The sequence below is a fragment of the Plasmopara halstedii genome, assembly GCF_900000015.1.
Source record: "Plasmopara halstedii genome assembly, contig: Scaffold_658, whole genome shotgun sequence".
In the NCBI taxonomy this organism is placed as follows: Eukaryota; Oomycota; class Peronosporomycetes; order Peronosporales; family Peronosporaceae; genus Plasmopara; species Plasmopara halstedii.
The window spans coordinates 631777-646104 of record NW_020187575.1 but is presented as its reverse complement, the minus strand read 5'-3'; the positions used below and the strand labels follow the sequence as shown (position 1 = coordinate 646104).

Here is a 14328-nt window from a genome sequence, read left to right as displayed (position 1 = left end):
CCTTGCGCAGGGGACAACCAGTCTGAAGGTGACGGGTGTCTCCACAGACAAAACACCGCCTGGTGCTTGAACGCTGCTTGGCAGCTCGGGGCTCTGCATCCTTGTCTTCAGCATAGCTGATATCCATCGGCTCAGGCTCGGTCGACAAGCTACTAGGGGGTATATTTCAACCGAGTTGTGCCGGTTTAACGTTGAATATGGCATTCAATGCCACATTCACTGCTTTTTGAAAAGAGACGGGTGCATACGGAAGACTTACATTCTGGCCACGTCAGTGTGGAGGCCCTCCATAAACACGGTCACTGTGACCGCATCGGAAAGAGGAATGGCTGCCATACCGTCAAAGAGAGTACGCAACTCTTGGACAAAGTCCGCCGATTCTTTCTCGCCCTGTCGGGCGACAAGAAAACGCGATCGCGCGCAATATGCCTGGTAAGGCGGCGAGAACACTCGCTAAAAGCGCAGCTTCAGCTCCGTCCAGGAGGGAAACGCCGCTTCAACTGAAGTGCCGCACGTCAGTGCCCATTTTCACCCTCGACCACCGACCTTGGAGATAGCTAGCGCTGTTGCTCGGTCTGGAGCATGGCGGATGCCATGGCCATCTCAACCGCTCTCATCCAGAGCAGGAGATCCTCTCCATCTTTACCCTCGAAGGTCTTACCGCTCCCCATGAGTGGCCTGGGTCGGGAGGATTCATCCGGCGTTGACGGTGGCGTCATGGACGCAGTCGACGCCGACATCTCATGCTCTATGTGCTCTAGCAGAGCATTTTCATTGCTTAAGTGTGCTTAGGTGCGCGCTGATCGCTTCAGCTCCGAGGTGTTGCACGCCCTCAGGGCTAAGCAGAGATATCAGTTTAGGCCCGTCCTGCATGCCTTGGGGCATATAGGAGAACTGCTCCATCCTCTCATAAGATCAGTCGTAACGACTCAGGTGTAGATTGACTACAAGTACTACCAAGTGCAGCGGGGCTGCCGTGGCTCTTTGGGTTAGAGAATCTAAGCTAAGGTCGGTGACCCTTCGTTCTACCCTTAAAAACAGTACGAGTGTAGCAGATTGCAATCCAGTCCGCTTACTCCAAGAGTAACTAAACTTTATATTTCAAGCTCCCGTTCAAAATGTAATTTGTTTTGTTAATGTTGGTTTTATTTGCAGCAAAACCGCCTATATGTAAATCTATAGATTTTCCTAGAAACCTAATTAAATGCATAACTACTGTCCAGCCACGTACTGACTTCTGGTCAAAGTGTGGCCACACCATTATGTTATTACACCGTCTTGCGTAATCCACACCCTTGTTTGGCACACCATCTTGTTTGACCCAACCCTTTATACCAGGGAACGCGTAATCTGGTTATATTACAAGCTCCGTCATTTACCTAATCTCAATTCTTGCCATGTTGACTAAGAACTATCCAGAATCGAACATATTGGATAAATCGCCAAATATTAAATCACGTCCTGAGATTATCTCCATCGCTGATGCACCTTACATGCCGTTTATTATGGTCAATGGGAACGGATCGGCTTGCAATTTATACGTGTAGTTCCTAGCTAAAACGTTTATTGGGATCACATCGCAACTAATCGAAGACAAACTCGAATGGGATAGCGTAAGCTTTGGTAGTCACGCCCGCCGACTCATACTAAGTTGAGGTTCACAAGCAAGAAGCGGCACCTGCGCATGTACAGATCAAGAAGCAGAAAGTAGCCACCAAACAGGATGGCGTAACAGCACGACTTCGATGCTTGGGTTGAAACTGCTCGCAACCAATATTCCTGGTCTGTAAGCCTCACTATCATAAAAAAATCGCTTTTTATAGGGCTGGGTACCACTGACCACAATCTCCACGAGATACAATATGACGCACTTATAAAGATGTCACTTCCGCCTCCATTTCTTTCTCACGGCACAAACTCAAAATTAGCACCCAATGCGAGACTCACTTCTTCCTGGTTGCTGTTCCAGTTACCATATTTTCCTCTAGCAACATTAGCGATTTAGTTGCGCAGCTAAGCACACAATCATTCGCGCATTAATTATCACAGCACGGTCCATTTGATTTACTGCCTTTTACGTTCCTAAAGCGTTATATCGAATTATATTGTTGTCGTGAGATACCTTCCAGACGTGCTGAACAACGACCAACGGCAGGGTTTTGAAGGAGAGGAAGAGAGAAAGACTGTCTTAATTAACGCTGAACAGCAGAGAGCATGGATGAAAGGCCAGGAAGGGGGTCTTCAATATGTCACTAGCAACATAGCTCGAGATAGACAGCCAAAATGTAGGCTAAGTATTGCGGTTGGAAGCATGAAGATGGAACAAGCCCCGCACCCCGGATTGTCATTACTTTGTGCGCGCCGCCAGTGTACCGACAATGGTGCTTGCTGGGTACCATCCGTGCGGCAGGGGACGCTAGAAGATAAGACAATCAACAGCGAGCAATTGAAATCAGATTCACGACATGTGAAAAGCGCGGAAGGATAATACAATAATCAAAGCATGCTAGCGGATTGAACGCATGAAGTTTTCTAGGTCGTCATACTGCGGCATTATCTCGCCGGAGATCGGTACTGCAACCAATGAATCGAAGGACTGTAGGAAGTACAAATCATACTTGAGCACGCAATTTAGAGGATAATACACACATTTGCTACCAATATAGCACCGGTGCAAAGCTTCCAACGATCTCGTCCAAGTCGAAAAACGGTAAAAGAAGCTAGATAGAATACTGTCGATATTCAGTGGCAGTGATTGAAGCATGTAAGAGTATCGATGACCATGTGTTTGATAGCATTTTTCACTATGCACCGTGCGATAATTGTCGATATAATAGAAAATAAGTCAAGGCTGAGCAAAAGAGGAGGGCAAATTCGCACTTACGGTTTGCAGTACCGATCCTTGCAAGCTTGTTCGTATTCTCGAAAATTGATCGAATTCCATTTGATAAGCCAGTGAAGTATAGTAGAGGATGTCGACGACTACGGCAGCGAATCTGTGGCGGCCGACGAAACAACGATTCAAATGGCGAAACTCGACCGCTTGACGACGAAATTAGGCAGAAGATCTGATTGTGACTGACGGATGCTGACAAAGCTTAAAATTGACAGAAATACGATTACCTACAGACGATATAACCAAGATGTCATTTTCGTGGTGCACAGAGAGCTTTTGGCCGAAATTTACAGGGATCATTGAGGCTTGGTGCGGAGAAGTCTAATAGTGTGCTCGAATACATTTGTTAAAGAATAACAAAAGTATGGTTGTTTGGGACGTTATCATGTAAGTACTGACGAAAAGCGAAAGGACATACGATGGGGGTATGCAGTCTGAAGTTTTGATGCATCTACACCGAAGAGATCATCAGGATAGTCAAGAATCCGGGAGCGGTGATTTTGCTATCATAACAATTTACAACCACCGCTTCGCGTGCGCTCGAGTCAAACAATCGGAAAAACGATAGTCTAGCAAGGACTCGAGATTTGAAGCGTCGATTTACTTGGATAGGGGAGTTATCTGCTCGAAGATCAAGACTCTGACTACATTGAGGTACTAATCGGAGTATATATGTGGTATATTTTCTTTAATTAACTTACAAATGTAAAGCATCATTTACCAGCACCAAGAATGCAGACGATTTACCATATCATGGGCGACGGTTTGATAGTTTTTACACTGATTTCGTACTAATCAGATGGAGAGAACAAGATATCAATTTGTTTTCATAAATAAAGAAAAAAGCAAGGCAAGTCAGTAAACAGCTTGATTAGTCAAGCGATAGAGAGACGGAGAGGATGTAGCACACAGTAAAAGACATGACGCAAAGCATGATTATAGCGTGTGGAATGTCACTTAGGTTCCGAGCAGACGTGACAAAGAACGTGACATATATAATAAGTAGAAGCCCCACTAAAGCGAATCAAACAAGGCGCTGTTGCAGATGTTTATACGAAACGCACCAAAGTTGAAGCAGATCGTACCGTTTAAAACGTCGGACCCAGTTGACGTCGATGCCGGAATAGAAATCAAAAGTCGGGTCGGCTTCATTATGTAATGCTCGAATAGGCGTAAGTTGGTCGCCTCCCTTTATTGCTTCCCTGCATCTTTGGCAAGAGAGAAAAGCCTGAGGGTGCACCAGGTTGTACGCAAGAACGGCACCAGGGAAATCGTCTCGAAATAAAGCCTAAACCTGCGAGCTGACAGATTGAGGGTACCCCTTCCACTTCACGCAGTACTGATGACAGCCCTGTTGTACCCGTCGACCCGCCAAACATTACACAAGAAAGTGTGCCTGCCCAAACCTATCTCACACTTCTGGTAGCGGTCGGACTCCCACGGTTGACTCTCGCGAGCTCTTTCTCTAAGCGTCGTGGCGTCCTTCCGAGACTGAGACGAGTAAAATATAGACATCTCTCTTAGGTCGGTTGTTGCATTGCCTGGTTTAAGACACCTCAGTGGTTGGGTATATTTACATTCACTATGTACAACTTAATCTCTATTCGCTAAGACCGACTTTATCTGACAGAAACATGGTGTTGGTTAAAGCTCAACATGTGCGGAGAATAGAAGAGTTAATTTCCGAGTAGAATAGATATCTAAAAGCATCATCTGGAGACTCGGACGATGAAATGAATTTTTGAAAAATACAGCGTTGAGTCCGGGACAAATGAAAGAACGAAGCAAAGCAAAAACAGTGGGTAAAAAATCGACATCGGATTTGCGCATAAATACTTAGATTGGATGAAGTGAAGCCGCAGATAATGGACGTGGTTGTGCAAAATGAAAGCTTAGATACCCAAAGTTGCGTTAACAGACGCACAGAGTCTGTTCCGTCTACCACTAGCAAATCCAAGAGTCTCTCAAAAGACTAACGCTGATAGTGACTTCTATTACTTAATCACAAAAATACGTACGTCGTATTGATCCTTACAATAAATGTCAAAGTTTTCTGACGTACGGCTATCAGCTCACGAGTACCTCAACTCCTTCCTTTTTAAATTTATTTGGAGTTTATAAATACCAATATTCCGGCATTAATGAATGCTCACAATTACATCGAGTATTATGTTATACTCGTACAATTGTTTTGTGTGTATTTGACACAATTTCACCAAGATAATATGTAGAGATTAGGCAAATAAAACGACAGTACTTGCCTCGTAACACCCTTCTCATTTAGACCACACCGGAATTCAAACCAATTTTGTAGCTTTACCAATTTTGTAGCTTTATAACAATGTGCAAGGTGACCGTTCCAGAAGCACCACTTCAATCATTTTCATTGCATTTTACCGATCCTACCCTGTTGAGTCTACTTGCACTGTGTGTCCGTTTGCGTTCACGGGTAGAGGCGCGGTCTTTGTGACTGATGCGCTTTAACTTTCAAAATGGGGATCCTGAGTTGTTTGATCGATGAGATCGGTCCCTTTAATTCTCCGAGTCCCGGCCAAATACCTCTTCTTCATTCAGCAAAACACAGCTCAGCTATTCTCCAGGAGGAGGGGTGCTCACTACACTCGACCAATCCTGCTAAATGCGTCTTGAACTCGGCGATAAGTGTTTTGCCACAACGCCGTGTCGCCACGACGATATCCAGCTCATTGCCAGCAAACTGAACGAGGCTCAAGGAGCCCAGCTTACCTCACTGCAAACATAAGATTCAAGTCGACATTAGTCATAATCACGTCGTGATTACAATTTTGAACAGCTCGCACTCGCTCACCGCTCTATTATGGAGCTCTTACATGCCCATGCGTGTGGGCCGTCCGCTTAAAGTCAGAATGAGACGAGAGTGACAAAGCCGCTCCGCGTGCATTCTCGCAACAAATAGGTCATCACTCACCAGAAGTACACTCAAAGCAGCTTCAGTTATTAAAGTTCTAACCCTTTATAGTGAGGGTGCCTAAGTACTAAAGTTGGAGAAAATATCACGGAGTAGCGAACATAGTTTGCACAGTGGCGAGCTGTCTCATCCGACTGAAGGCTTTATTCTCATGCCTAACTTTGCAATATTCTAAGCGCGGCGTGGGCATCGGCAGCCCTAAGCATCACTGCAAACTGCCGTTATTTACAGCCTCCGCTTGTCTTGCCGTTCTCTGCAAGATTGGTCATTTTCTGCTAGTGGATAAATTGCGACGAGCGTACTGGAGATAGTCCTGGTGATCCCGCCCTTCGACCAAACGTTCGACGTAAAAGTGGGTCACCACTTGCTCATCGATCATTGCTGATGGAGAGCGACATCCCATCGACTGGTACTTCTGATTTGTCGCGGTCGCGGCGACACGCCAACTCTCTCGAAGTGTCACGTCATTTTCCCGAGACTAAGATGAGCTAAACTGACTGGAGGAGCTCTTATCTTTTCGTTTTGGAGCAAAGGCAAACTCAACTACATAATATTCTTGAGGCGTCGCTTCGGCATCAGCAGAGCTCTTCACGCCCGACTTTCTCGTAAGAGCGAAATTGTGGTGTGGCTCTAGTAAGCCCTCATAGATCGATGAGTGGATTCGCATTTTCTCTTCAAATAATTCAATCCTTTTTCACTAGGACCAGGAGCAGCGTGCTGGCATCTTTCATCAACCGCAGTCACAACATGTTTTCATGGAGTTGATACATTCGATAAAGTCTTTGCCAACCACTTTTTTGTGTGTAATCCTCCTGTGGCTAGCAACAGCAAGCTGTATTAGGCTTCTTGGCCCGTCGCGTACCTTGAACATAAACGCTCAATCTCATCGAAACTAATTTCTGATTAGCTACGAATTGTAGTCGGGATGATATTGGCAAGTCAAACTAATATGATAGTTTCTTTTCCCACTAAAGCTGGATCCACTCCGTGGTGATGTCAAAGGCACACAGGGACTTACGAAATCATTTATGTACGATGCGGGAGTGCCTGTAGAGACGTGTTCTGCGTTATTGTTTTTAAGGCGACATCAATGAGGAGAAGCAGCTCGCCCCTGCACCGCAGTCTTCCTACCTAAGTGCTACGGTATGTACCTCCCACAATGTCATTTACGTATTGACTCAGACAATTTGATTCGCGGATGACCAAGCGGTTGACATAGTCAATTTGGTTTCGAGCACATTGAAGAATGTATGCTAAGACTTTGCAGTATACCGCGAATTTCTACAGAAGTAAGGTAAACTATCATGCTCAGAGGGTCTACATGCCACATTACTGGTATCGCCGGACGTGTCGTTTTGAATATCAAATATTAAGTCAATACTGATGGATTACCAGAGCTCTGCCGAAACCGGCAGACTGACCAAAGTTGCCGCCGCGTGCGGCGAAAGCTTAAGCCGCTGACACATTTCACACGTACACAGATATGTGCTTACACATTTATACATGTTAGGCCACCACTTCATTGTGCTCACCAAACAGTATGGCTTTCTTCTTTCGAGGTGACCACATCAAGAGGTAGTTAGGGTCTCGTACAGTATTCGGTAATTGAGGTCCTCATCAAGAGGCTTCACGACACACCTAGTCTCATGTGGGTCTGTGCGGAAAAGCAGCAAACTTTGGGATACGGCATAGCGGTATAGGCATACATCAACGTGTTTTGACAAAGTGACATCAGGGCGGTAAAATTATTAGCTATATAAAGCCATGGATGCTACGTCTTTCCCTTTCGGCGCTTAATCAATCGGCGACACCGCCATTATGATATGCGACGCTTCATAGTCTGGGCGGCGCCAAAGCATATTTTTGCCATCACATTTAGCTGAGTCAAATTATATTTTACCTCAAATCGGTCCGGAAAATATAAACGGCTTAATGACGTCGCTGTGCGCAACGACGCATGCTCTGTATAGACAACAATTGGTAAAGAACCGATGTGGTACACCGTAACCTTGACGAGGACATACTTCATTCCCAGTAGCTTCTTGTCGTAAGCAGGAAAGTTTCTCTTACTAGCTCTCAGCCGGTCGGACGCGAATGTGATCGCACTTCATGCATATTGGCATCCGCTTAGAGTATGACATAGCTTTGGAAAGGCTAAAGCGTCACAGACGACGTGGAATGGCTGATCTGAGTTTTGAGAAGCCAAAAATCGAGGAGCACAAGAGACATTGTTCTTCAGAGCCTGAATGCCCCCTCTTTTATCGCACCCTAGCACCTTTTTACATCGTTTTGAGGAGATTAATAAAGTGTTGCACCATGTCTTCATATTTTCTCTATACTTGTGCAAGTTACCGGCCTGGCCAAGTCACTTTCTCAAGTCTTTTTGGGGATAACAGCATTCGCCATTTTTCAATGGCTTTCAACGTTGCGAGCTCTACCTGCAGGCCATACTTCCTGCTGTAGTAGCCAAGAGAGGGGGATTCGCCGGCGCCAAATACAAAATTATTTCATATTGGTGAACTGCTAACGTAAGTGCAGATACTTGAGCACTTCTAGGCGAACAATGGCCGCCCCGAGCTTCAACCGCCCGTTTCTCGAGCCCGTCGAAAACGACACTAGCCATAAGCTTACCAGACTGAATTGTGTCCCGGGAACAGGTACTCGAGCGTTTCATGTTGACCCGTTGTGATTGTCCATAGGCACTTGATAAAGATTAATGTTTTGAAAGTCCGCGCTCGCAAATGCATAGAGGTTGGGATCATTGCACTTCTACCTGGAGTAGACCCAAGTGTATCTACCATAGCGAGACATCTAATTAGCCCTGCTACACATATTTTTGTTGAATGCCACTTGAATTAGCGTAAAATAACTACATTTTTGTGCCCCTACTGAACGAATGCCGATGATTCGGGACTTATGGATTTTCACATTCACGCCATAGTATCACTGTGTATTCAGACAATGTATCGTATTGTATTGATACAACTGTACCGCATTCGTAAGGAGTAGTTTACACATTGTAGCACTTCCTCCGCTACAACTTTACTATGCGGAGCTCACACTCGGCGTTGGATGCCTCGCAGGTGCTAGATAGATCTTCAAACGCGATGCGACCCACCATTCCTTTTTTTCACCTCAATTCTAGCCGACTCATACGTCTCGTCGGCTAAGAAATGCTCTTCACCAATGACTCTTCCAGCCTCAAGGCAAAAGGCATGATCATGTTGTTGCATTCTTTGACTGATGTTTTGACAAGTCGTAATTTTTAAATTTTGATATGGCCAATAGTTAAACGTGCATTCTCTACAATAATATGTTTAACAGCAATTTCCTAAATTTTATTATCTAATCTGTCGTTGCACACATGGCCGAAGAGAACAGTGCGGTCAGTCAAGATTCGTCCGCACTTTCGGATCCTTTCCCCACTATCCATACTGATGACAATGATATTTTTGATCATTATCTAAATGTTGTAGTCACGAGTGTTGATTTCGTGTCTCCAAGCGTCACACAGAGCATCGCGTCTTCGCTTTCTGCTTCGGGTCTTCACGTCTACACTGTTGAGTTTGTCGTAACGAAAGGCACCACCTCGTACTGTATCAAGCGGCCTTTAAATGAATTATTTGATCTACTAAATACCATTCAAGCAACAGCTTTAGAGCCTCACGGACCCATTAATGACAGTAACAGAATGCCTGAATTTCCACCCAAAAGTTGTCGGAATGACTCACTTCTTGCTCAATGGTGCGCTCAAATGACGGCATTTCTATCTACTCATCGCTGTGGTATGTTAAAGCTGCATCCAGATTGGCTGAAATTTTTGATCGAGCGCGACGAAGACAAAGGTGCTCGGATGCACATGACGGCAGTGGATTTCATCTTACAACCTTTTCCAATGGACAAATGTTATATACCAAGAGGATCTCGCCATGAAATTGTGATAGACGTTAAAGAGCAGCAAGATCATAGTATGCCACGATATATTGTGTGGAAGTTTGAACTTGAAGATTTTGACGTGGATTTTAGCGTTTCGTATGCTCCAAAACCGTATGAACAGCCAGTTGAGATCGTTCATGCACGAACTAGATACTTATCAACGACTACAAGTCGTGCTGTTGAAGGATCATACCGATGTTTAAAACCAGGAAAAGCTACGTTGGTCTGGGATAATTCGTACTCAAGACTTCGAGGGTAAGTGATTCAACGTGCAGTGACTTATTGAAACGCTGATACTTTCATTTTGTAGAAAGAATGTATTGTATCAAGTTCAAGTTATTACTAGTAGCATAATGGAGTCAGCAATAACAGCAGCAGATGCGCTGGATGAAGCAGTACAAGCAGAAAAGATTCGTGATGAAAAACGGGATGCTGCTCTCTCCACTGCGCTTATTGTAAGCTCGGGAACTCCATTAGATCAAGTATCTGGATATTCTGCGTACATTCCAGATGCCATTGCTCAGCAAAGTTGGCTACTCAGCACACCAATCAACGTAGCAGGACATTTGGCATGGAAACTTTTTGGCTCTCCCGAAAAGTTAGCGGTCGTCTCAGCATCAAGAAATCAACATAGCAGCGGATCCGATAGTGAAGCTCGCAGTTTGTTGGAAGAATTAAATGGACTTAACATGCAGCTAATGGAACGAATGGTACGAAACAGAGTGAAACGTTTTAAAAGGAGTAGCTTAATATTTTGGTGGTCCGGTACATAGGAGAGTTTGGAAGACAGTGTTGGCAAGTTGACTACAGAACGCGATCAAGAACGCTCAAAAACACACATGGCAATAGCGAAACATGAAAATTTTGCCATTGAACTCAAGGCTAGGGAGCAAGAGTTGGCATCATTAAAAGGGGAACTCGAGCGGATTCAAAGAGAACGTCAAGCATGGCGAGAAATTCAAGCAGAACGAGATGCTTTGCTTGAAGAAAAACATCGTTGGGCTATGGTACGAAAGTAACGTATTTATGTGCGTTGCTTTATTCATCAAGATTGTGTGTCTTAGATGGATGATTTTGATGGAGATGGTGGAGAAATATCCAACTATGCAACGGAAATGGACATGACAGCCAGGAATAGACTAGAACAGGAACTTGGGCAGGCTGAAGCAGCAGTACTAAGGTGTCGAGCAGAGTTGGGCTATCCTTTAAGTAATCATTTAACCGGTACTTCTACTCGATTGGAAAAAGTTGCGAGGGAAATGACAGCAACGAAACAACAGTACGAAGAGAGAATGCAAGCTTGGGAGAATGAACGATTGCAATTGACACAAGAATTGGTGAAAGCTCGAGGTCAACGACGTGTGCTCGTGACGGAAATACGCAACATGCGGACACAGACAGAAGGCCAAATTGCTGTTGCTATGGCGGAAGCGAGTGAAGCGCGAATGGTAAACCAGAGGCTGAAAAGACAGAATGAATTGTTACTGACTCAGATCCGAACGCTTATAAACGAAGCAGAAGATCATGAAAAGAAGCTTATAGATGCTCAACAAGATTTTAAACATCAAACACAAGGCTTGCACCTTCAGTCTCAAAGTGTTTCTGAGACAGAAACTTCTATGGCAATGCTCAACCTCTCCGTCAAAAAGTTTGAAGATGAAACTACGACGCAGGACAAGGAGTCGCCCGTTCCATATACTTTAAGCGAGAATGACATTGCGATCTTGAATGGATGTTCACCGTCTGTGCAGAAGTCTTTGTTAGAGCAAGAGAGTCAAGTCCAGACGAGCTCGACTGCTTCGTATCGTGCACGACTGGTTGCATTCCTTAAAGAACGTGATCCAGAAAAATTGATCGAAGTCGATGAGATGCTTGCTAGCTACAAAGGTGTCGAGGCTTCTTTATTCGAGAGTCTAGAGTTAAAATATAGTTTCATGGAATTGAATCGGCGAATAGCACAATCAATGTAAACAACAAAAAGTCTCAAATTCTCACTTAAGAGGAACTTTAAAGCCGAAATGTCAACGTAAACTGTGAATTTCTTACTCTTTCTTGGTTTTGAGTGCCTTGTTTCCACGATTCGTACAGCAGCTATACAAACAACCAAGCCAGAATCCCAACAGTAAACCGCCGGAAAAAGTCACAAGCAGCACATTTTTCTTGGTCGCCAGCAGCGTGACAAAGTCCCTCTTGACTTCCAACGCCTGCTGGAGAGCAAAGTCCACGATCGTCGGGGCAGAGCTAATGACTTCACCCTCAACTTTCTTAAAGCCATCACGAGCAAAAGCTACAAGGTCATTAAGTGTGCGTGGGCCCGTAAACTTGTACGATTTGCCATGACTTAAGTGCAGAATAGTTGGAAATCCACGAATACCGAAACGCTTGCCCAACTCTGCGTTGTCCGTCACATCCACTTTGGCCACATTTACTTCACCTTTTAACTCATCCGCCACTTTTTCGAATATAGGCGCTAGTTTTTTACAATGGCCGCACCACGGCGCATAGAACTCAATGAGCCAGTCGCCAGTAGTGGCACCTGAACCCGCCTGCGTCTTGTGCTCGAAATCGGCATTTGTCAAGACGATAATATTGGACGAAGTTACATCGGAAGCTTTGGAGTACAAAGCGCAGAGTGCGGCAAGCGTCGCCATGTACAGACAGCGGATGATTGACATTCTTCTTTCTTGCCGCCGAATTGTATTATGAAGTGCTGTCGTCGCGATCTTCCTTGCTGGCTTCATATGATTGGCTCAATTCGATGGTGTGGTGAACACAATGCTCTTGGTATCTTAAGCGATACAACCAATAGGCAGAGAGTTACTTACCAATGTAATAAATTCGATATGTGTGCGATGTTCACTGATATTGCATCGTCACACTTGTTTCGTGCGTCTTTAATATTTTAGAACGCGGAAATGACAAGTCTTCGACCTAGAACGGATTTATATACAGAAGCCAGAGTGTAGTAAAATGTTGTGAGATTTGAACCGTCACTGAACGTTAAAAGTCAAATATATTTCTCAGGGATTTGAAATGACATTACCCTTAACACGAGCTGGCTGCCGCGTATCATGTTTAGATCGTTGGCATTTTGCTGATACTTGTTATCTATAGACGTGTCAGGTGGTCAATCAAGACTGCGAAAAGTGATCATTGTTTGTTGTAGCCCTTCACTCAACGACCAAAATCCGCTGCCGTGCATATTGCACACGGGAAGGTTTGACTCTTAGAGCTCGCGTAATTGAGCGCAATGAGGCTAAGTAAGAATGTTGCTCACACTTAGAGCGAGACGGGGCGAGAAAGTTGCTCCACTAGCGCCTCCTCAAAAACAAGTAGTCACTTTCCAGGAGTAGCGTCTGCGTCTCGAGCAGCAGCGCCTAAAGAATTTCATACTCTTCATGAGATATGTACCTTGTGTACTAGTCTTTGGCAAAAAACCGCCAAAAACTCAACTCAAATCGCGCGCTGGGTAAGATCGTACGCCGTCATATCAGTCAAGAGGCTTTAAAGACCAGCTTTAGCGGACTGGAAGTCCACCAAGAGCACTGTATCGTTGGCATTTGCTTGATTTTGCGAGATACAAAGCATGGTGCGGACGTCGAGGTGACTTCTGCCGTTTACAGTCCCACTCATTCATCGGACAGCTGTAACAGCTAAGGACCGAGGATAATATTTAGTTTGCTGCAACTTCTTTACCGAAAGGTTGAAGACGATTGAAATCAATCAAAGAATATCAATTCGCTCGAGTATATTAGTAATCTCTATAGGACAGCTGTAACAGCTGAAAATGAGAGTCATATTCATCGCAAGGTCAATCCACACTCACTAGTGGAAAGCGCGGTGCGGCAGACAGAATCGCCTTATGTTCAGGGAAATTAACAAATGTGGTGCGCCAGGTCGAAAGCAAGGAAAACACCAAGGCAATTTTGTCGATGTATAGCTTTTTTAGCTTCGAAGGGTATCGTTATCATTTTTCTAGTTACTTGTGACAGCCCTGGTGTACCCATGGAAATGGAATATTTTTTGCTTGATGATGGTTGACACCTTTGCAGCTATCTCTTGCGAGCTCATAGTTGGTAGCTAGCTTTTCAAGCAAACAAAAAGCTAAGCTATTCGACAGCTAAGCTAGAAGAAGCTAAGCTATTTACTGTGAGCTTCGCTTGGCTTTTTGCTTGTTAGATTAGATTAGCTTAGCCTGAAATATGGTCAAGCTACCAAGACACTAGCAAGCTATTAGCTCAAATAGCTTTAATGCTATCTATACATTTATAAAATTACAGGGGTCGAATATAAATTGCTGTTTTTTCAATTAGCCACCCTTAAAATTTTTTGCGACATGGTTGACTTGCGACAAAAAGAATCCCGCCCCGCCTACGAAGATGTGTCATTTGACCGGGAAGATGCTGAGAGACTGAGTGGAGGTGAACAGCCTGTGGCACTGGTTTTCAACACCCGATCCGCTGCACGGAAGCGAATCCGGCGCGCTCTGGCTCAAGTGAACGTTCTGACTGTCGATACTCTAACGGCTATGACGAACAAACAACCCTTC

General features: G+C 44.7%; 4 protein-coding genes across 4 annotated transcripts; 2 read left to right on the top strand and 2 right to left on the bottom strand.

The window, feature by feature from the left end:
• Window positions 1–1934: 1934 nt before the first annotated feature.
• Window positions 1935–2488, top strand: PHALS_13304 (uncharacterized protein; the record flags this gene model as incomplete). The annotated part of the gene is made up of 2 exons (XM_024729039.1): window positions 1935–1956; window positions 2130–2488. 2 exons carry the CDS (start codon window positions 1935–1937, stop codon window positions 2486–2488), a joined length of 381 nt encoding a protein of 126 aa, XP_024579455.1.
• Window positions 2489–3767: 1279 nt separating this feature from the next.
• On the bottom strand, window positions 3768–4048 carry PHALS_13303 (uncharacterized protein; the record flags this gene model as incomplete). Its single annotated transcript, XM_024729038.1, has 2 exons — window positions 3768–3910; window positions 3982–4048. 2 exons carry the CDS (start codon window positions 4046–4048, stop codon window positions 3768–3770), a joined length of 210 nt encoding a protein of 69 aa, XP_024579454.1.
• Window positions 4049–9207: 5159 nt separating this feature from the next.
• PHALS_13302 (hypothetical protein PPTG_00953) lies at window positions 9208–11749 on the top strand (the record flags this gene model as incomplete). Its single annotated transcript, XM_024729036.1, has 6 exons — window positions 9208–9228; window positions 9320–9385; window positions 9448–10034; window positions 10090–10489; window positions 10553–10786; window positions 10844–11749. The coding sequence occupies 6 exons, from the start codon at window positions 9208–9210 to the stop codon at window positions 11747–11749; spliced, it is 2214 nt and encodes a 737-aa protein (XP_024579453.1).
• Window positions 11750–11821: 72 nt separating this feature from the next.
• On the bottom strand, window positions 11822–12430 carry PHALS_13301 (protein disulfide-isomerase domain; the record flags this gene model as incomplete). Its single annotated transcript, XM_024729035.1, has 1 exon — window positions 11822–12430. The coding sequence occupies one exon, from the start codon at window positions 12428–12430 to the stop codon at window positions 11822–11824; it is 609 nt and encodes a 202-aa protein (XP_024579452.1).
• Between the last annotated feature and the right edge of the window lie 1898 nt (window positions 12431–14328).